Source organism: Typopeltis vanoorti, chromosome 12 (genome assembly GCF_054136105.1).
Source record: "Typopeltis vanoorti isolate ZY-2024b chromosome 12, IOZ_Tvanoo_1.0, whole genome shotgun sequence".
NCBI lineage: Eukaryota > Metazoa > Arthropoda > Arachnida > Uropygi > Thelyphonidae > Typopeltis > Typopeltis vanoorti.
In genome coordinates, this window is record NC_143560.1 from 87,956,269 (window position 1) to 87,975,606 (window position 19,338).

Consider the following 19,338-nt stretch of genomic DNA (forward strand, 5'->3'; position numbering starts at 1 on the left):
AACGTTCTTATATGGTTTTATTCATTTATTTTACAGCTCTGGAAGATCCATAAATTTAAAAACCAAACCAACCAGGGTTAAAAATCTCAACTTAATTAAAATAAAAAACCTGCCTTAAGAACAGATTTGTCTGTCGTTTAATCTAGTAAGTCGATTGGCAATCTGCACACTGAATGCGGTTCTTACTTGAATTCATGCGGTCCACAAACTCTTTTACTAACACACGAACAGTAAGTTTTGATAATTCATAAAATGTATAATTGTGTGTTGGCCATTTGGTTTTATTTTGTGGAAAAACAAAACCATCCTCAAATCCCTTCACATTTTCGAAAGAAAATAGGAAATACTCGCTTAGTTCCAACTGTTTTGGAAATTGACAGGTAGCCAGACTTCGCCTCCTTCCATGCCAAGATTCAGTCCATTCCTAGTGCTACAAAAGGAGGCTTCTTCTTCTTCACGCATTAGATATAGTATCTTTTTCTAGGTCTTCGTGTTCTTCTCTTATTCTTTGGTTTCCAACAATAGACTTGTTTTATTATTCTATCTTCACTTCTTCTTTCCACATGTTCGATCTATTTTATTCTTCGGGTTGCCACCCAATTGTTTACTGCTTGTATTTCACATTGTTTTCTTATATCTGTATTTTTTATTTTATCTAATCTAAGTTTATTAGATAAAATAAAATATATTTTATTTTATCTAATAGACATCTTAGAGTAGAGATTTATCAATTACTCTAAGGTCTTCCAGCAGGGCCACCCTAGGCATGAAGACTACATCAGTATTCCCGGCTAACGTGGGAGACATCTGGTGATTGGACTAGCAACCCATCATTGGCCGTAAAACAATATTGCTCGAGAAACCAAGACAAACAAAATGAGGCAATATTACTAATTCAGTTGTGCTTGAGTTGTGGAATTAAAAATAATCACAAGTATGTTTGTTCGGGAGAAGAAAAAAAAAACTATTTATCTCCAGCAAATATCAACAACTTCTGAAATCGAATGAATTTTGTTCTTTTTAGTTGGTGACTAGACTCGAACCTATGCATGGCCTTATTTCTGCAGGTTACTTCTATAGGCTTCATTTATTGTTGTAGATTTTATTTATATATATTGATTTGCTAAATCAAAAATTATTCTCGTCAAAACTGGATAATATTAAATTTTAAACACATTTGTTTTGTTTTTTTATCTTTTTAATAAAAAAAAGCGATTAAGTCATCTGGTATGAAAATATGGAAAGAATAATTTAAAAAAAACCTAAATAACACCTAATAAAATTGTACATTTTCACATAATAAATATATATATATGTATAGTCGTTCATTATGAAGTCGGATGAAAATGCGACAGGCAAGTGAAAAAAAAAAAAAGAAAAAAGTTGTCCCTTCCCACCGAGGTTATACTTTTGTTCCCTACGTTACTTTCGGTGCCAAAGGCTTTGGCTGTTAAGTACAGCCCATGAAGTATTACACAAAAAACCTCCACCTTCATTCGCCTAATCATGCTTTACTTTTTTTTTCCCCCGTTTTGTTTTCTTTCTTGGATTCAATGAATAACATAAAACATCTTTTGATCAACATCTCCTTTGATATTCTCGTTTATTAAATAGTTAAAACGATTAAATATAATTTATGGCATAACTATCAGCTAAATGAATTAAAAGCAAATGAGTACGAAATGTTACTTACTGATTGCAACACTTCAGCTGCTAATCTTATAAAAGTTGGGCTCGTATGGTCAGCGAGGTCACTACTATACGCTCTGTTGGTCAATCGGAATTCTCCTTCCACAGCTGTGCTACCTGTAAAATTGTCAATATTCACCTTTGAGTGGTAACAACAGCAACAAAAACTTAAACATCAATAGATACTTTAAGATAAATACTATCTGTCCACTTTTGGAGGGTTAAATTAAAAAAAAAAAAAAAACTATTCGAAATAGTATTCAGTTCAATGAACAGTAACTTCCAGGAAAGTCAAAAAGGCAATAGCAGATACAATATTTAAACAGCTAAGTATGGCAATTCAGGTCACGAGGGAGAGAGACTAGATCTTCGGTCTATCAGTTGTCTGCGATCGTTGATCTAAATGCATGTTATATCTCTGATCTAAATAAATATACTCAATACTGATTTAGCAAATTTATGTCAAATAACATTTGATCATCACTTATCTGAAGTGGCATCTCTTCTCTGGACCTGTTAAAACAACACAGTAAAATAGCTACCATCCATTTACAGCTTAACCAAAACTCACTAATCTAGTTTTTCTTGAAATATGAAGCTTGTCTCCAAGTCGTTTTGAAATTGCAGTTGATATCCAAATGTCCATTTTTTTCTTTTGTCTCAATTTTCAAAACATTATGATAAGGCCATTTTTGTTGGAATAACCATTTATAAAAATTTTAAAATTAAATTTTCCTCTCGTCTCAAGGGTATTTTTCTTGCATATGGCTTTTATTTTAGAGCAAATGTTTTATATAAGACGTTACCGTGTACTGCTATGTATGTAGTGGTTATAAGTCCTCGCATTTCTAATTTGTTGTGCGGAGTCTGTCGTGTCAACATCGGTGAGTCAGTAACGTATCTGCGTGGGAAGCTCGCTTCTCTCCAGGTAACTTTCCATTTAATATGCTCTAATTCCATCTGGAACTTTTCACCAAAAACCGAATTAGTTCAGTCTTGTGCGAAACTGCAGCTCAAATTACGTCCCAGATTATTTCAAGAAGATTATTTCATACTGTTGCGTTTCAAATAAAGCAAACTATAATTTATAAAACAAGTGCGATCAAATTATATAGATTACTGTGTTACAGATTATATTCGTAGTCATTAAAAGGATTTATAAGTACATCCCTTTCAGCATTTCTTTAAAATATAGTTTCTGCAAACCTTGCCTGTCTATAGCAAACATGCCTTCTGCTAGTTTCGAAAACCAGTTGTACATATACGACAGACCTTATGCTCACTGTATGTTTGCACACCTGAAGGCACTCAGATGTATCCCCTACAGTTTGATGTCGGTTTATTATTATCAGAGCAGCGCCAAGGGAAGAGCTAGCATAGCATCCTCTTTTATCTCAGCTTCAAACTATTACATTGACAATAATAATTAACACAAAAAATAAATAATTTGCTTGCCTCGGGTGTAAAATTAACTAGGCCCATTGTCTATTTATGAAAGTCATCGAGCATCTAGTTTGTTTCTCTTCCAAATTAATCCTGAAAATCACTTCAAGTTGTACCATTACAATCTAGTTGTATTCGCTATAGAAGAAACAAAAAAGCTTTTAAAAAATCAGTCTTTATTTCTTTCGCCATCAGCATTGATAATTTGGACAACCTCACATTACATCAATGGTTTTTAATTATTTATGTTTTAGCTTTTTTTTTTTTGTCTGACGCCATCATTTTACAGAAAAAAAAATTTGCTGATTACCGATGTATTAGGAATAAAAAAAAGTCCTTTATAAAAAAAAAAGGCACAATAATAATAGAATTAACCGAAAAAAAATTTAATTATACGTACCACCAGTTTTCACGTTAAAACAAAAAGATAGTGATGAATTTGATAGTGTGCATGTTGCTGATGAACAAAGAGTAATCTTATAAAATAAAGAGCACTGCTTTGAAGCGTGCTCTCTATTTTTAATATGACACGATACCAATAAGTCAAATTAAAGAAAAAATCCTTAAACTACTTTTCAACATAATCTCCAAACGTGCTGATATATTTATCCCATAATTCTACGAGTTTTTTTTTTTTTTCATTTTTAAATTCTGTTATCGCGAACGATATTGTATAAGTGGTTTAAAAAATGTGTAGATCTGCGAAGTCTTTGGAATGCCATCGTTTACAACAGAAATGTTATCCGCTGGTTGGAGTTCTGTGTCGCCCCCCTGACCTTTCCACATCATTGGCATCGACCCATCGATGTTTGAACTGCTTACACTAATTTGACTTCCGGCGTAACAAACACCTCTTCCATTTACAGGGGCTGTCTGCTTGGTATGGCATTCTGTGGCCACAATATTACAGAAGGGAAGAGCACGTTTGGAATGCGTAACAGCTGCTATGAAAATCTGAGAAGCACATTAAGGATTATTCACCCTTCCTTTGTATATTCTGAAATGTTCAAGTGACTTCAATATTGCAAAAATGTTATCCGAGATGTCAATATATTTTCGTCGTTAACCAATGTATTAAAAATTCATTTAACCTGTAGTTAAATTAAGTTATCTAATTCGGCATATCTATATCTAGGGCTTTGCTTCTTAATAATTTTATGATTTCTGAAAAACTTCCGAGAAACGGATAGAAAAAAGAGGTAATTGCGAAATCAAAGCAATTATTGTATTTCGAATTTTCATTAAATAACACCTACGATATTTTTTCAATTCTAATAAATTCAATTCTAAGTTGAATTAATTATACAACACTAGTAGGTATTTTTTAATAGTTTCCATCTCTAAACATGCTTAAATTTGTATCTGATCCTCCCCCCCCAACTCAAGTTTTTTAAGGTCGGCATATCTATAGGTCTTTCAGCGACTAACAATTGTGACTACGTGTAGAGGTGTGTGGCGTCTCACTAATGTGGTTAGGAGGGGAAGGTGGGGGGGAATGCTGCGAAGTTTCGGGTCCCACAGGTGGTCTTTAATATAGAACTTGATTTATTTGGCCGTGAGTGCCTACTTATATAAACAAGCAAGGAATTATTTTATTAAAAAGAGGAGTGGGAGTTGACGAATGTGAACGCAGTTAACTACCCTAGATAATTCTTCTCTACTACCTGTATAGTTTCAACTCCCTTAATTAGCTATGTGAAGTGGACGGTTAATTTTTGCTTTTTAACATTTACTATATGTTAGTAAGGCATTCCCCACCCATTTTTGAAACAAATTTTTCTGTTCTCCTTATTGTCATTTCGTCCTGCGATAATTAATATACTCCTCCAAAACCACACTTGAAGTAGTTGGTTAAATTCTGGCGGAGAATATTAGTTCATTTCGCGAAATCGAGATCACTATCAGAATAACATAACTCTTCAGAAAGCATCAAATAAGTTATTCTCTTAAAAACATGCAGATAAAAACTGTTCTTTAAAAAAAAAAAAAAAATGGGACAGACACAAAAACACATTGGCTTTATTTTAAAGCATCACAAAGGATTGTGATACGGCATACCGTTACCTTATTTGTATCCATTTCCTGCCTTCTGTATCACATTTATTATTAATATTGTTTTATTTTTTTTAAATAAGGATGGCTATTAAAGCCCAATACCGAAAATTAGTAGGAGGGAAAATAGACAATGAAACGGAAGTAATTATGATACTATACGGTCGTCGAGAACGACTGTTCTGTGCTGGCCTTTATTTCAGTCGAATAACCTTTCAAGTATTATCTCATTCCACAGTTGTCTCATGGCGGGAAACGAGTCAATAAAAAAGTTGCATGAGCCGCGATGTATCCCTGTTTATCAGTTCTTTCCGAGCATGGGCCGAGGTTCAGGTCACGCGAGCGAAGAGATGAGACGTTCGAATGTCAACGTGCTAAACTCAACTCGAATTCTCATTGGTTCGGGATAAATGGTTCGGTGGCGTTCAGTAGCATACAATGAAAGCGGACAATAACCTCCCCCGCCCCCAAGAAGCGTTAGAGTAAGAAAGGATCTTATTAAAATAGCAAGTTTTGAGCCAACACTAAATAAAGGGTGGACGACAGCATCGTGTGAACATGGCCGGATACCTCAAACTGTCTCCGATCCTTAGCTCTCTCAAGTATTAGGGAAGGAACCCATTGTATTCGGGGACAATTTTAGGCCTAGACAAAGTAGCATCTGACAACTGGATGAAATGACTTCAGAGGATGAAAAGGTTCTTAAGTTGATTTGGAAAAACAAAATTCATTTCGGAACCAACAAGACTTCGGAGCAGACACCTAAAGTACAGTCACGTGTGACTGAAAACTAGGCACGAGAGTATTAATATTAGAAAGTGGCCGAAAAGATTGGAAGATATAATTCATGGCTGTCTCTATAGAATAATTTGCTGATCGTTTTTGATCCATTGAAATATATCCATCATACTGCAATGTTTACATTCGAGATCTCCTAGATGAGCAACTCGTTACCTGACGACAGACAATATTGTATCTTCTGAACTGTGAGCTTTTTTTTTTTTTTAAAAAAAAAAAATCATTCTATACCCATCCTATATTATCTGTACAAGATGACATTTCTGGGGAATTGGATCGAGTCCGGCACAAAGACTCACCAAATTACCATCTTCTGGCGTTCCTTCCACCCTCTGTAACTTGTTTGCCATATTCCTCCATGGAATCTGGAGAACAAGTTGCAAAGTTCGGTACATGTAACACACTTTTCACTCTTTACCAATGATGCAGCAGCTAAGAATTCTGCACTTTCATCCATGTGCTCTTTTTCCTGTACATTAATGACATTTTCTCACTAACTTCGAGCCCTGTTCATAGTTTAGCTGATGACAGTTCATCCTCATTTCTTTTTATATACAAGATAGCATACTCGCCTGGCATCTAACTTACCGCGTGAAGTTAGATGAAGAATGCAAAGTCATGTTGCATTCTTCAGAGCAGACTTTGATACAATCAAAATGTTTTTCCTTATCTGTGATAACAGTGAAATCTCTCTCTTCTTGACTTACATCTTTAGCCATTCTTAGAACAAACTAATCACATCAATATCCTCTTGAGACTCCAAATATTTGCCATTTAAGACCCTAATTCTCACCTGCACAACTCCTAATAATGGATAAATTCGAAATTCACTCAGCTTTAAAATACTGTTCTCACGTTTGAGGTGATGCATCAAAAACCGCCATAAGAATGCTTGATGCTGTCTATGAGAGGGCAGTCCGCTTAATAAATTACTTCCTCCAGAGGCAGGAAACAGAATGTCTTTGAGACGTTCTGTTTCTGCCTCATAAAACTTTTCTACGGGTGTTTTCATGGGTGGTGCCTCACCGAAATGGCCACCTTCATTGCTCCACTTTCATGTAAATGAAAATACTCGAACAGCTTCCGAGCAGCGTCTATGCAAATTTCAGATTCAAGCTTATCGAATCAATTTCTCATCCACCTCTTTCATCCCATCTGCTTTGGAATAGTCTTTCTCCTACCGTTTTCCTAAGGACTACGTCTTACAGCTGTTCGAGAAACACACAATACTCCCGTGTTATAAGTTTGGAGAACACTCTTGTGCGAGGTTGATATAAAAACCTGAACAGACATTGAGAGCACAAGTTACTTTATGATATTTGTGTTGATAGAAGAATGAAGCACTGTTTTCAGTCAATGAGCTAACGTTAACCTAATAACTTCTTAACACTTTCAGACATTGGATGTCGTTAAAAGCCTTCGATCCGTGACCCTAAAAAAATGTTTTTCTCCTATTAGTCCTCAATAATAAGTCATTAAAAATGAGAACTGTGTTTATTACAATAAATATTCGACTTACGCGGTTAATTTCCTTCCGAAAGTTTCCGTGCAAGTCGAATGGTGCTTCAATAGGATGCATTTTCGACAAATACGTTCATTTCATTGGATAATTTAAAGGTAAGAAAGGTTCTGGTTATGAAAAGAAAACTTTAAGAAAATGAAAGTTGACTCAGTTTTCTATCGAGCATATAAATATAAAAGCATATGTAAATTGTAAGAAAACGAATACAAATTGTATTAGTATGTATTTACAGTCCGCACTACTTAATTCCCCCCCCCCCCCTTGTAAATCAGTTTACAGCATGCAATAGCATCTTGGGTTTTCTCATGTTTAAGCATGACTTATCGGCATTCGTACCTGCATTTAGTCTCCATAAATTATAATGCGCCTCCTCTTCTTACCACTGTGAATGCTTGTATTTATTCTCATCATTTTTCCTTTTAAAAATATTCTCCGCCCCGTTTTTTTTTTTTTTTTCATTAGAAAGCCAAGTGACTTAAATAAGTTTCCATCAGGCTTCCAATCTGTCGTAGATTATGGAAATAATCCGTATTCACTTAGTTTCCGCTCATTCTTAATTCACCACTGTATAACCAACCATACAGAAACATAGCAAGGCTATTTTACTTCGAAGCGCGCTATCCGAACACAATAGTTTTGTCTGAAAGTTGCACTTGCTTGTAGCTGTTATCTTTCTTGGTGCAGGAGGAGGATCTTAATTGTTTTGGTCAATGCCTGAAAGATTTAAAAAAAAAAAAAACGGATAAGAGAAAAAAGAAAAGTACAATGGAAAAGGATAAAAACTGTGTTATTAATGGGGAAATCTCTAAGTGGACCATACTTTTTTCCTGAACTCTAATTGAGATCAGCAAAGAAAGAAATTATTTTAGTCAATTTTTTAGCAGAATGGACCGTGGGGCGGGGTTAAAACAAAAACGGAGAATAATCTATATGAATGCCTACATACATTCAAACCAAATCTACATACTTACAAACGAAGTCTTGTGTTCTGACAGTACTGTTCCAAATTGAAATAATTTTGACGCTATTATAATTAATGTAGTCCGAGGACCTTACTAAGATCTACTTGTATAAATTATGATGGATATTCTCGATAGCTGAAAATAAAACAGTTTATTTAGAGAGGAGAGAAATAAAAAGAACAGAGCTGAGTTTTATTAGTAAGTAAATACCTGGCTCTCTCGCAAACTTGCTTCGTCCAAACTTCAAGAACTTTGAAAGAGAAAATATTACTGATTTCATGCTTTGTTATTTACGTGGAGAAGAATAGAAACATGACTTGGAAACGAAGCAAAAGTGAGACAAAAGTTTACACTGTAATCGCAGGGGTGTCAAACTGGCGGCCCGCGGACCTCATGCGGCCCACAAACCAATTTCTTGCGGCCCTTGATGCCTCAAGGAAAGATAGCAAAAAAAAAAAAGAGGGTTGCTTTTTATAATAAAACAGAAATATCGATTTCAACATTCGATTTATTTGTTTTCAAACGACATTTATAGTTACAATATGGATGCAACGGCCTGCTATAATATAATTCAATAATAAAAATTTATATCGAAATTTCAAAAATGTATCCAGACATTCCAAAATTGCAATCTTTCCACTGCATTATTCATCAGCAGGTCCTGTGCTCCAAAGTATTAGAAATGAGCAGCGTACTTAAGCCTGTGACAGATACTATGAGCTTCATCCGATCCAGCGGCCTCAATCACCGCCACTTTTGCACAATTTCTTAAAGACTTGGAGAGCGAATTTGAAGGGCTACCTTATTATACAGAGATTCGTTGGTTATCTTATCATAAAGTTCTAAAAAGCTTTTTTTTTTCTTTACTTTTAAAGGAGATAAAATTGTTTCCAGAAATGAAAAATCATGATGTCGCATGATCACACATGGGTACAATATCTAGCATTCTTAGTTACCGACATTTGAATGATTTAAATGTCAAACTTCAGGGAAAATATCAGTTAATAACACACATGTATGATGCACTGGCAAGTTTTTAGATGTAAGTTGGTTTTGTTTCAAAATCATTTAAAAGAGAATATCCTAAATTACTTTCCTATGTGTAAACAGTTGAACAATAAGAATCAAAGTTTTACCTTTTCTCGATATTGTTCCAAACCAAGAATTTGATAGACGATTTAAAGAAGCAAGAAAAAGTGTTTGTTTTTTTTTTTCGCTTTTTACAGGTCCTTTTATCTTTAATTTCGACAGAGCTCCCATTTCTATTCAAATGAAACTTATTGATTTCCAAAATGATTCCATTCTAAAAGAGAAATACCAAGATGTTGGTGTTCCAAAAATATACACATATTTAGGTCGAAAATATGTGGAAATAAAAAAAAAATTGCAGCAAATATTCTATGTTATTTTGGAACCACCTGTTTATGTGAACAGTTATTCTCATGTATGAAAGGTAACAAAACAGCCCACAGATTAAGACTAACCACGTCAATCTTTCTGCCATAATGAAGGTTGTATGCTCTCAATCTTTGAGTCCAAATTTTTGCAAGCTGGTTAACAATAAACATTGTTAAGTGTCGGGGAAAAAAAATAAAATACTGCAATTAAATAACTTAAAATTACTATAATTATATCATGCAAGTATATATATTTTTTATCCCAAAATATTATCACTGACATTTAAAAAATTCCCCAAAATATAAACATCCCCCCCCCAAATAGATGTATTTTATTTCGACACAAACAAAAAAAATATGAGGCAAAAAAAAAAAATAATCAAACTAATATGAGGCTCTGTAAATTTTTGCGATGGTTATTAGTGAGACTTTATACTCTTTTAGACTGTATAAATATTTCATTTGTTCAAATAATATTTTAATTTCTGTTTAATTTACTAAATTAATTTGGTAAATTAAAAAACAAATTAATGTATGATATATTTGTAAATATTAATATAATAAAAATATTCTTTATTTTTTTTTTGAGTTGTCATCATTATACAATTATTAATGACTTACAATAAATTAAAGTTTCATTATTAATTTTCCAGTTTATTTTTACTCATTCTTTCATTTCCCTTCGATTCTAATTAGTGCAGATTTTTTTAGTCGAAATTTTTTGTGGCCCACTTGAGATACACTTTTACGGCAAATAGCTCGCAGTCCAATTGCGTTTGATACTCCTGCTCTAGTGTAACACTCAAACACTATTTTGCTGCCCCAGCCTTTTTATATTTATGGAAGGGGGGGGGGGGAGAAGAACTCTTCATCATGCTTTGATGTAATTCACAGGTCATAGAACTGATACGGTAATATAACCCGAACTAGCTAACAGTCTAGCGAGTAGATATTAGGATTTTCCATAAAATTCAGCAATTTAGAAGTTTAAATGTTCTTCAGTTATGAATGTCGCTCACATTCTTTAAAACAATATTTCCTTATAATAATTTAACTGATATACAAAGATTTACTACAAAACTAATTATAAACATGAACCAAATTATAAGTCCCCCCCCAAAAAAAAAATTTAAAGTGAATAATGAGGAAAAGCTTTAGGTGGCTGCGCCATAAAACTTAAACGAGTTAAATTTACAGTATTAGACTCTGTCTGAACCACGTTTAAATAAGCAATAATATATACGTATAACACTACTTTTTATTTAACGCCTTTTCAACAGAATTCATGTTCTCATTTGTTTGTCATTATTATTATATTTCTTGCTGCTTGTAGTACATCCATAAATATATATCTTCAACCTTCTCTTCCTGCAAAATGTATGATATGTTCATTTAATGTATAATTAACAGTTCGAGCATAGCTAATAATTTGGAGTGCTATTCACAGGCGGCAAAGTTCTCAAACTGAACTCACTGAATTCATATACGCTGTCAGTCACCATTTTCACTTCTATTGAAACAGTTACAGCTTGTGAAGCTTTTCTTTGCAGTAGTGACTGCTACCTATCCTGGATTTTGTTAGGAAATACATTGCATCCAGCAACTCTGCTTCATTGTCATAGTATCCTAGAGCAGTGTTTCTCAACCTATGGTCCGTGACGATGGAACAGGTGGTCCGCAGGCAGACTTAATTAAATAAATATATATTTTTAATTATCCAAACAAAACAAATTAAAATTAAATAAGTAAGTAAAAATTATTGAAATCAAATGGAGACATAATCCCCCCCCCCAACAAAATAGCATCAGAATGTTCAAAGGCAGAAGCAATAAAACTATATTGTTGTTCACTTCACCCCTCTTTTATTATTCCTCATTCTGCCGCTAAATTTGTAATTTGTAGTGGCAAAATGACGAATAATAAAAGAGGGGTGAAGTGAACAACAATATAGTTTTATTGCCATTTAAGAAGATTTCTTAAACGCCAAAAAAAAAAAAGTGCCGCCAGGGGAGGACGCCCCCCCCCCCCTCTGTAACTGAGTGGTCCGTAGAATTGTTTTAGGCATTTTACTGGTCCTTGGGTTGAGAAACGCTGTCCTAGAGCAACCTTATCACCCCTTCCCCCGATCCATTAATGCTAAGTCATTCTAACCAGGATGGCAATTAGAATGAATGAAAATCAGGTCTAGAGACTGAAGCACTACAGTTGGCTGTAAAGAAAATAACATTAATATCACAGATAGGTAGTGTTCTTTGGTTGAGTGGCACGTTAATAAAAATAATACGATTTTTATTATTGTATTATTTATGCATTCGATCCTAGGCATTGCAGTGGCATTTTTATTCAATGATTACTACGTTATATTTTGTACGGGAGATTAGGAGTCGTTAAACAACAGGTTATTCTATCTGGTAGTTGCAAGACATTAATTTGCTCACTATAGAATGAAAATAGAAAAACGAGAAAAGCCTATTATATGTTGTGATGCAGTAGTATAATATCTTCGCACATGAAGAGCATTATATTTCACTGCAAATTGAAAATTAAGCCTGAGTGAATAGCGTTGTATATCTCTAAGGGATCACGACGTTTCTCCTGCAGCAAACTGGTCATCTTTTTTTCATCTTTATCGATTGATTCGTCTCTTTAATCAGTCGATCCGACTATTAGGAATAGTGAGATTGGTCGTAGAAATATGTAATGGTTTCTTCAAGTGGGAGCTAATTACGTAAGATAAAGTCACAAACACATCCTTGGCCAATAACAACAGTGAACCCGACTTTCTCAAGCGGTTAATACTTTAACGTTTCCGTTGCTTGTTACGTGAAAGCTCACACTGCAAAACGTTTTATACTCCCCACGTGCTACAAAAAAACAACGTACCGAGAGCACTAATCTGCGGACTAGATTCTATCATGCATGGCAGATTTCTCCCTCGTTTAACCTTGCAGGAGAATTCGTAGTATTTATGCTGTCTGCATAAAGTTGAACAAAGCACAACTCAGTTATTATATTTATCCAGAAATATTATCTACGCTATATGCTCAAGTGCTTCAGGAGTGATTTCATTCATTAGGATTTTTCTTTCATGTGATCGACCAAGTAATCGGAGGCAAAAAAATTATAATAAGAATCAATAATTATATTTATTATTTTATAATATAATTATTAACATCTGCAGTTTTCACTTTCTATTATTTGCTAGCACAGTCTGTAGCGAAGATCATCAATTTGGAAAGACCTCAGCGAATTCTATCCCGAATATTGGAGGAATGTTCATGAAAGTGTTTCAGCTGAAGGCGAGTTAATTGGGAGTGGGAAGGTTTTCGTTCAGGAGGAATTTACGTATCGATAAACATAGCAATAGGATTAATCGTCTTATCATGTCTTAAAATTAGGTTAACGAAAAGCCAGCTTACTTTGCCATGGGAAATCACTTGCCTAACAAGTTAATGAAAGAAAATGGGACCATTTGAAAATTTTAGGATGCATTATAGTTGAAAAAAAAAAAAAAAAACGCACGAAAAGTTTTTTTGTTGTTGTATTTTGTAACAATATTTTGTTCTCATTTACTGAAGATCAACTATTCCCTCCTCTCCCCATCGATCTGCCATTGTAAGACATGCGTGGTGTCCATTTATTTAGTAGATCAAGCAGATAATAATGTCGAGTGCCACGCTTTCTGGCGTTGTCCTCCCCCCCCCACACACACAAACCAAAAAAAAAAAAAAAAAAGCATTCGTCACCTAAAGACAGTTACCAGTACTAGTAAATTAGTCGATATCGTGCAGAATCAGTTATTTTAACTGTAGTATTTTCATTTCTGGGAACTCTATGAAAATATTATTTCAGTATATTTCTCTGCATATTCATTTAAACTTTGTCTCGTGTATCCACACACTTTATATCAATGCAATTCTTCGATAAAGTTTAGAGTACTTCTCAAAGTACTGGATTCAAAGGAAAATCGTTCATCTTATGCAAACGGTGAGTCCTATATCAGCAAATGTATTTTTTTAAATTGCTTTTTTGGATTTTCAGTGGTAGATGATGTTCATCGCCTGGTGTGCGATGAACATCATCTACAAACCACTTGAAGTGGTTTGAAAGAATACTAAATTTGATATCTAAAGTTAGTTTCCGGATTAGCCATGACAACTCAAATTCCACAGCACTAAAAGTGCTATATAGTTTCCAACCTTTACGTTGGTTTGATTATCATTAAAAAAAAAAAAAAAAGTGTTTCTCTACAGTTTTGTTGCCGACTTTCCCAGTTCTTGAAATGCACAGAAACAAGTGGTATCAACTCGCCAGACTATCTAACATGTATTTTGTCTTGATCATATTCCCTTTTTGTCTTGGATTGATAACGGGAAAAAACTCCAAAAAATTCACTGATTGAGGGCTCTTTTTTGAGTGTTTTGGTTATTTTAATTTACTTTAATTAAATTTTATTTTAATTAAATTACTTTTAAAGGGCATTTATTTTAAATTATTAAAACAGCTGCAGTTGTCTGTCTATCCTAGCCGTAAGTGTATGACTTCATTTAAAAGTAAAAATGAATCCACCTGACAGGCCTTCCTATCATACAATTTGCTAAACATCAAACTTTCATGTCTCACTTCGCAGCAATATTTGGAATCTGGAAGTGAGACTTGTGGATTTATTTTTGAACTTTAAATAACTATAGAAGACAAGACGCCACTTAAACATCAAAGGCAAAGGAAGAAATAAATATCCTGTGTTATTAATTAGATTAACTAGTTGTGTTCTTGTTTTACTGTTATTATTGATGCTGCAAGAATCGAAAGATGCTACAATAAAATATTTATTTGAACAGCGACACCACCCACTTGACATTTGTAAGTGGCAAATATCAAACCATTTAAAGATAATCAACTTCTGTATACGAAACAATCCGTTTTTCGGTTTATTTGTCCCGCTCTTCCTATTCTGATTCACATAACCATGACAACTCACCTACTAGATGACGAAATAGAAACACGGTTAATCTCCTGGTGGTGTTCGTCTATCTCACGGTAGTTGACAGTTAACTACGCCCATATTTTTTTTTTTTCCCCTTTCTTTCCTTAGATTCCGCCCGCGACTCAGTAAAACATGTATCACAGGTGAAACGCTAATTTCCTTCCTCTGCTTCATGAACGCAGAAACCGGAACCTCGCATGACGTCACTGTGGTACCAACTCGCCAAATTCTCTGGAATCCAAGTGACCGGAGTTAATTGGAATTCACAGTCATAAGCGTAACCTTCAAATGCCAACCAAGCAGTTCCAGAAAACGATTGGTGTTAGGAAAACAGCAATAATAATGATGAAAATAGTTATTTCTCCCGTTTCGACCTCAACATTTTTTTTAATGTTACGCTTTGTTTTCTATTTATGTCGTGTGTGGTAGGCAGTGAAAGGAAGTACAGTTTCCCCAAGTAATTAGTAGAAGGGGCGGATCGTTTTTTCCTCTTTCATCTCTTCCCTCCCCCCATCTTGAAAAGGAAGCTTAATACTAAGTAGTTCCGAAACTAGGTATAATTTCCTTAGTCCTCGAATATGAACAGAACGTAGCAGACAAAACTTATCTTAAATGAAACCGGAGCAGTATTTGTTCTGCATGAATAAACCGATATTGGAGATCAGCCAGCACTATCTGTGTTTTGAATTATTAACACCTGGAAAAACTGTGCTAACAAAACTTTGAGGCGTAGTTAAGTGTTTCAAAGCTGTATTATAAGCCCATTGATAGTCCGTTATTAATGGGTGTAAAAGTCGTCGCAAACTAAATTCATGGATGCTACGTTACAGGCCATGCTGGCCAAATGACGAAAGACTTTACTTTGCTATGGATAGATTAGGGTAGAATTCAAATTCTACCATGGCATAAATATTTGTTGAACCTATTTTTATCTCTATATGCTGTTATGATAGTCCTATAAATAAGCAAGTGGTATGCGATTATCATCATCTGTTGGAGCACTACAGGGAAAAAAGACAAGCGTTGTGTTGTGCTGTTATTATCTCTCATGCCCAGCATCTGCTGCATTTATATATACATTTGGAATGTTTGTTTTATTTTACCCCACCCAAAGTATAATACTTGATGTGGATTACTTCATGCATTGCTTTTCACTGTGTTGAGTTATTTAGCACAGGCAGCGCTATATATGCTGTAGTGAAGGATATAGTTTAACAATGGACCTACAACAACAAGCTACTTCCTTTCTTGCACTTCCGGTTTCCACATCAAATTCAATATAGTGTTTCCTGGCAGGATGGATACGATATACAAGAATAACTAGCTAGCTTCCTGCGATATACATGGTGGCTACCATCTGTTCTTTTGTGAGTCTTCAGCTGTTCATCTGGCGGCTGAGCAAACACGCTATAGTGCTGCTCTCTAGCGGTTGATTTCAGCCTAACGTCGCCGTAATCTGAAAAGTATATTAGTATCGGAAATAGTAACCTGAAACTATCAAATCTTATCTTGTTCTGTCATTCCTTTTTCTCTCTTCATTACTGAATCCCATACCTCTCCATAAGCTCCTATCTGTCCTCAGGACAAAACTGCAGTATTTTAAAAATTTACTTAAGATAAATGTCCTTTAGAAGTCATTTAATTAAAATACAATTTAATTAAAGTAAATTAAAATAAACAAAACGCAAAAAGGAGTCCTCAATCAGTGAATTTTTTCCCCATTATCAATCGATAAAGACAAAATACATTTGGATAGTCTGGCCATTGTATACATTTGGATAGTCTGGCCAAGTTCACTCACATCTTTATTTAAATTTGCTTTATCCATTACTTTGGTGCTTGCCTGCTTGCCCAGTTCTAGGCAGAAGGAAGCACTTATTGGGGGAAAAAAAAAAAAACTATGGCCAAAATTGGAAACGACGTTAATAATAATAATAATATCTTCTTATAATATCAAGGGATCTAATTATGAAAAAAAAAAGTCCTTGAAATATTTCTCTCATATCGCATTTCTGAGCAAAATGCAAATTAATTTTGGTAATATTTATTTTATCGCAAAGCAAACTTAATTTAGACGGATTTTTTTTCTGGCATCTAAAAATATAAATACAAAAGAAGTTATTTAGAAAACTTTTGCATTCATTTCAGGCGTAATTATTTTCACAAGTTTAATCACTGTTAAATACTGTGGATTATTTAGAATTTAATGTCGAGACAACTAAGGCTATGCAAGAGAAATGTATTAGTCTACAAATCGTGCTAGTTCTCTCCTGTATGTAAGTGAAAATCCTAATTTTCGGGAGAGACGGTGTGAATACTTCCCATTGTTTTCAGATGGAATAATTCTTGACAAGATTTTAATCGCGTTTGAAATGTAGCACATCATACTGATTACTCCACGGAATTTGTGTAAATATAGAATGTTTTCATTTTTCTGTTTTTATGTTATTGTTCTGTTATCCTTAAAATTCCACAAATAAGTGGAATTTTAAGGATAACAGAAAAATGGCAAGAAAACTTATTTGTTTTCTTGCCATTTTTTTACTTCGAAAGGTATATCTTGTAGATGTGCCTTCAGTTATTATTATATGTGGAACTTTCTAATCGGGCTTAAAATACAACTTGACTAACCAGAAGTTTCACGAATAATCCCATTCTGATCAAGCTGAAGTTAGAAAAGTGGAGTCACTTTGGGGATATTCAAAATGTAAACTAGTAATTCCAGGAATAAAGCACGTAAAATTCATTTTTAAATAGGTAAGAGAATTATGCAGTTAAGAAAATAAGGGATTGATAATAACACTCGCTAATTCCATTTTTTAGTGATTTTTTTTCGCAGAGTCCATCTCTGTGACGAGATAAAAATTAATTTACTGGACGAAAATCTCCACGTTGAAGTTTCAAAATTCGATAATGAAAATAAAAGGAAAGAAATATTAAATCCAATAAAAATACTTAGTGCTCACAAATAACAGGACTTTCTTTTTTTTTTAAATAACTGCATTCCGAAAGAATACAAAATACAGGTTTACGCAGTCTGACTACTAGCAGAAAGAAGAACTTAAGTTACAGTTGCTCTGTTATTTTAGGATTTCATTTTATTTATTAAATGTCAGAATCTGTCTCTAAACAACGGACAGGTCCTGCGTGAATCTTTTCCCAAATAGAATGCAAATTCAGTGACCTCCGTAATGTGAATATTAGGGGCAGACGCCTTTCATTAAGAATTATGAAAGATTTTCAAAATCAACCGAAGAGGTCAGTTATCCTCCATCTCCATAGAAAAGTAGGAAAACGATAAATCTTTTGAAGACTTGGATTCGATTTACATCTGCTACGCGAGGCTCATTTATAAAGCTTCTCCACTGAAGGCGAGTTGGCTGGCCTCGATGGAAGGTGTGGGATTTTCTCTTCCACAAAAGAAGCAAACTTACTGAAAAACTCACGCAAATATCAGACTGGCAGTTATCTAGTCTTAGCCTTAACTGAACTTTCCACAATTTGTTCTCTTCTAGTTCGAGCTGTCCCTGAATTGTTTAGAACGGGTGATAACATTGCGACAAAAGGTACCCTTTATTCTCTCTCTGTGCATATGCTCAAGTAGGAAAAAAATAAAAATAAAATAAAGAGGTGGTTGGACTCTCGGAAAAATGCTTTATCACGAGTTTAATTTTCTTGGTAATCATAACTTTGAAGTGCTTGCAACAGTAATTTATTTCTTATTTCAAGGTTGTCGACAACATGGAGGAAGCAAAAGAAACTAGCAACAAATGAAGTTATTATTCTCAAAGACGACGTCAATCTAAAGAAATTCCTCAAATTTTTCATCGTCTTCGTTATTTTTTGAAGCAACTACTATTTTCCAAGAACTGTAAGAATAATTGTCAGAAACCTCAGCACTACCAGTGGTCAATGGCACACACTTTTATGGACCTCTTGACACTGTGATTATTTTCGCTGCGATTTCCCACGAGAGGCGAAATACATACACGTGCTATCTCTTAGAAACCTGAAGAACTGATTGACAAGGTTGGTGACCTCCGCTGCTTCACAACGTTTGGGTGGAACAGATTCACGTGCGTTATTTTTAAATCAAAAGGTAAATATCCGTGGACGGTGCCAGTAATTATACATTCAGGCGTCGTCAAAGTTAATCAAAACTTCAATCACCATGGCAACGGTTTGATGTGGGTTCGGACAGTTCGCCACATTTATCACAACGATGAGTCATTTCTTGTTGGACAATGCAACCTCTTCGGTGCGCTAGTGAATACGGTGCAGAAGGGGAAGAGGTTTAGACCCCCATCACTTATCCAGCGTCGATATTTTAATAGACAGTTCTTATTAACATCCCTCCCCCTCTCCTGGTTTTGTAGCGTTCATGGATCACCTAACCCAATTGTATGTTTGTCGCGGCAGGAGAGTGGTTGCTATGGCAATAAAACAAACTCAGAATATTTCTACTTGTGTTGGCTAGTGAGTTGATTC

At 34.6% G+C, this 19,338-nt stretch overlaps 1 protein-coding gene across 5 annotated transcripts in view; it reads right to left on the bottom strand.

The window, feature by feature from the left end:
• LOC150100975 (uncharacterized) overlaps positions 1 to 19,338 on the bottom strand; it is a 184,989-nt gene that overhangs the window by 82,180 nt on the left and 83,471 nt on the right. For all 5 annotated transcript variants that reach the window (XM_090401420.1, XM_090401417.1, XM_090401419.1 and 2 more), the window contains exon 4: positions 1,694 to 1,806. In XM_090401420.1, the coding sequence (XP_090257546.1) occupies positions 1,694 to 1,806 (113 nt within the window). The remainder of the gene's footprint in view (positions 1 to 1,693; positions 1,807 to 19,338) is intronic.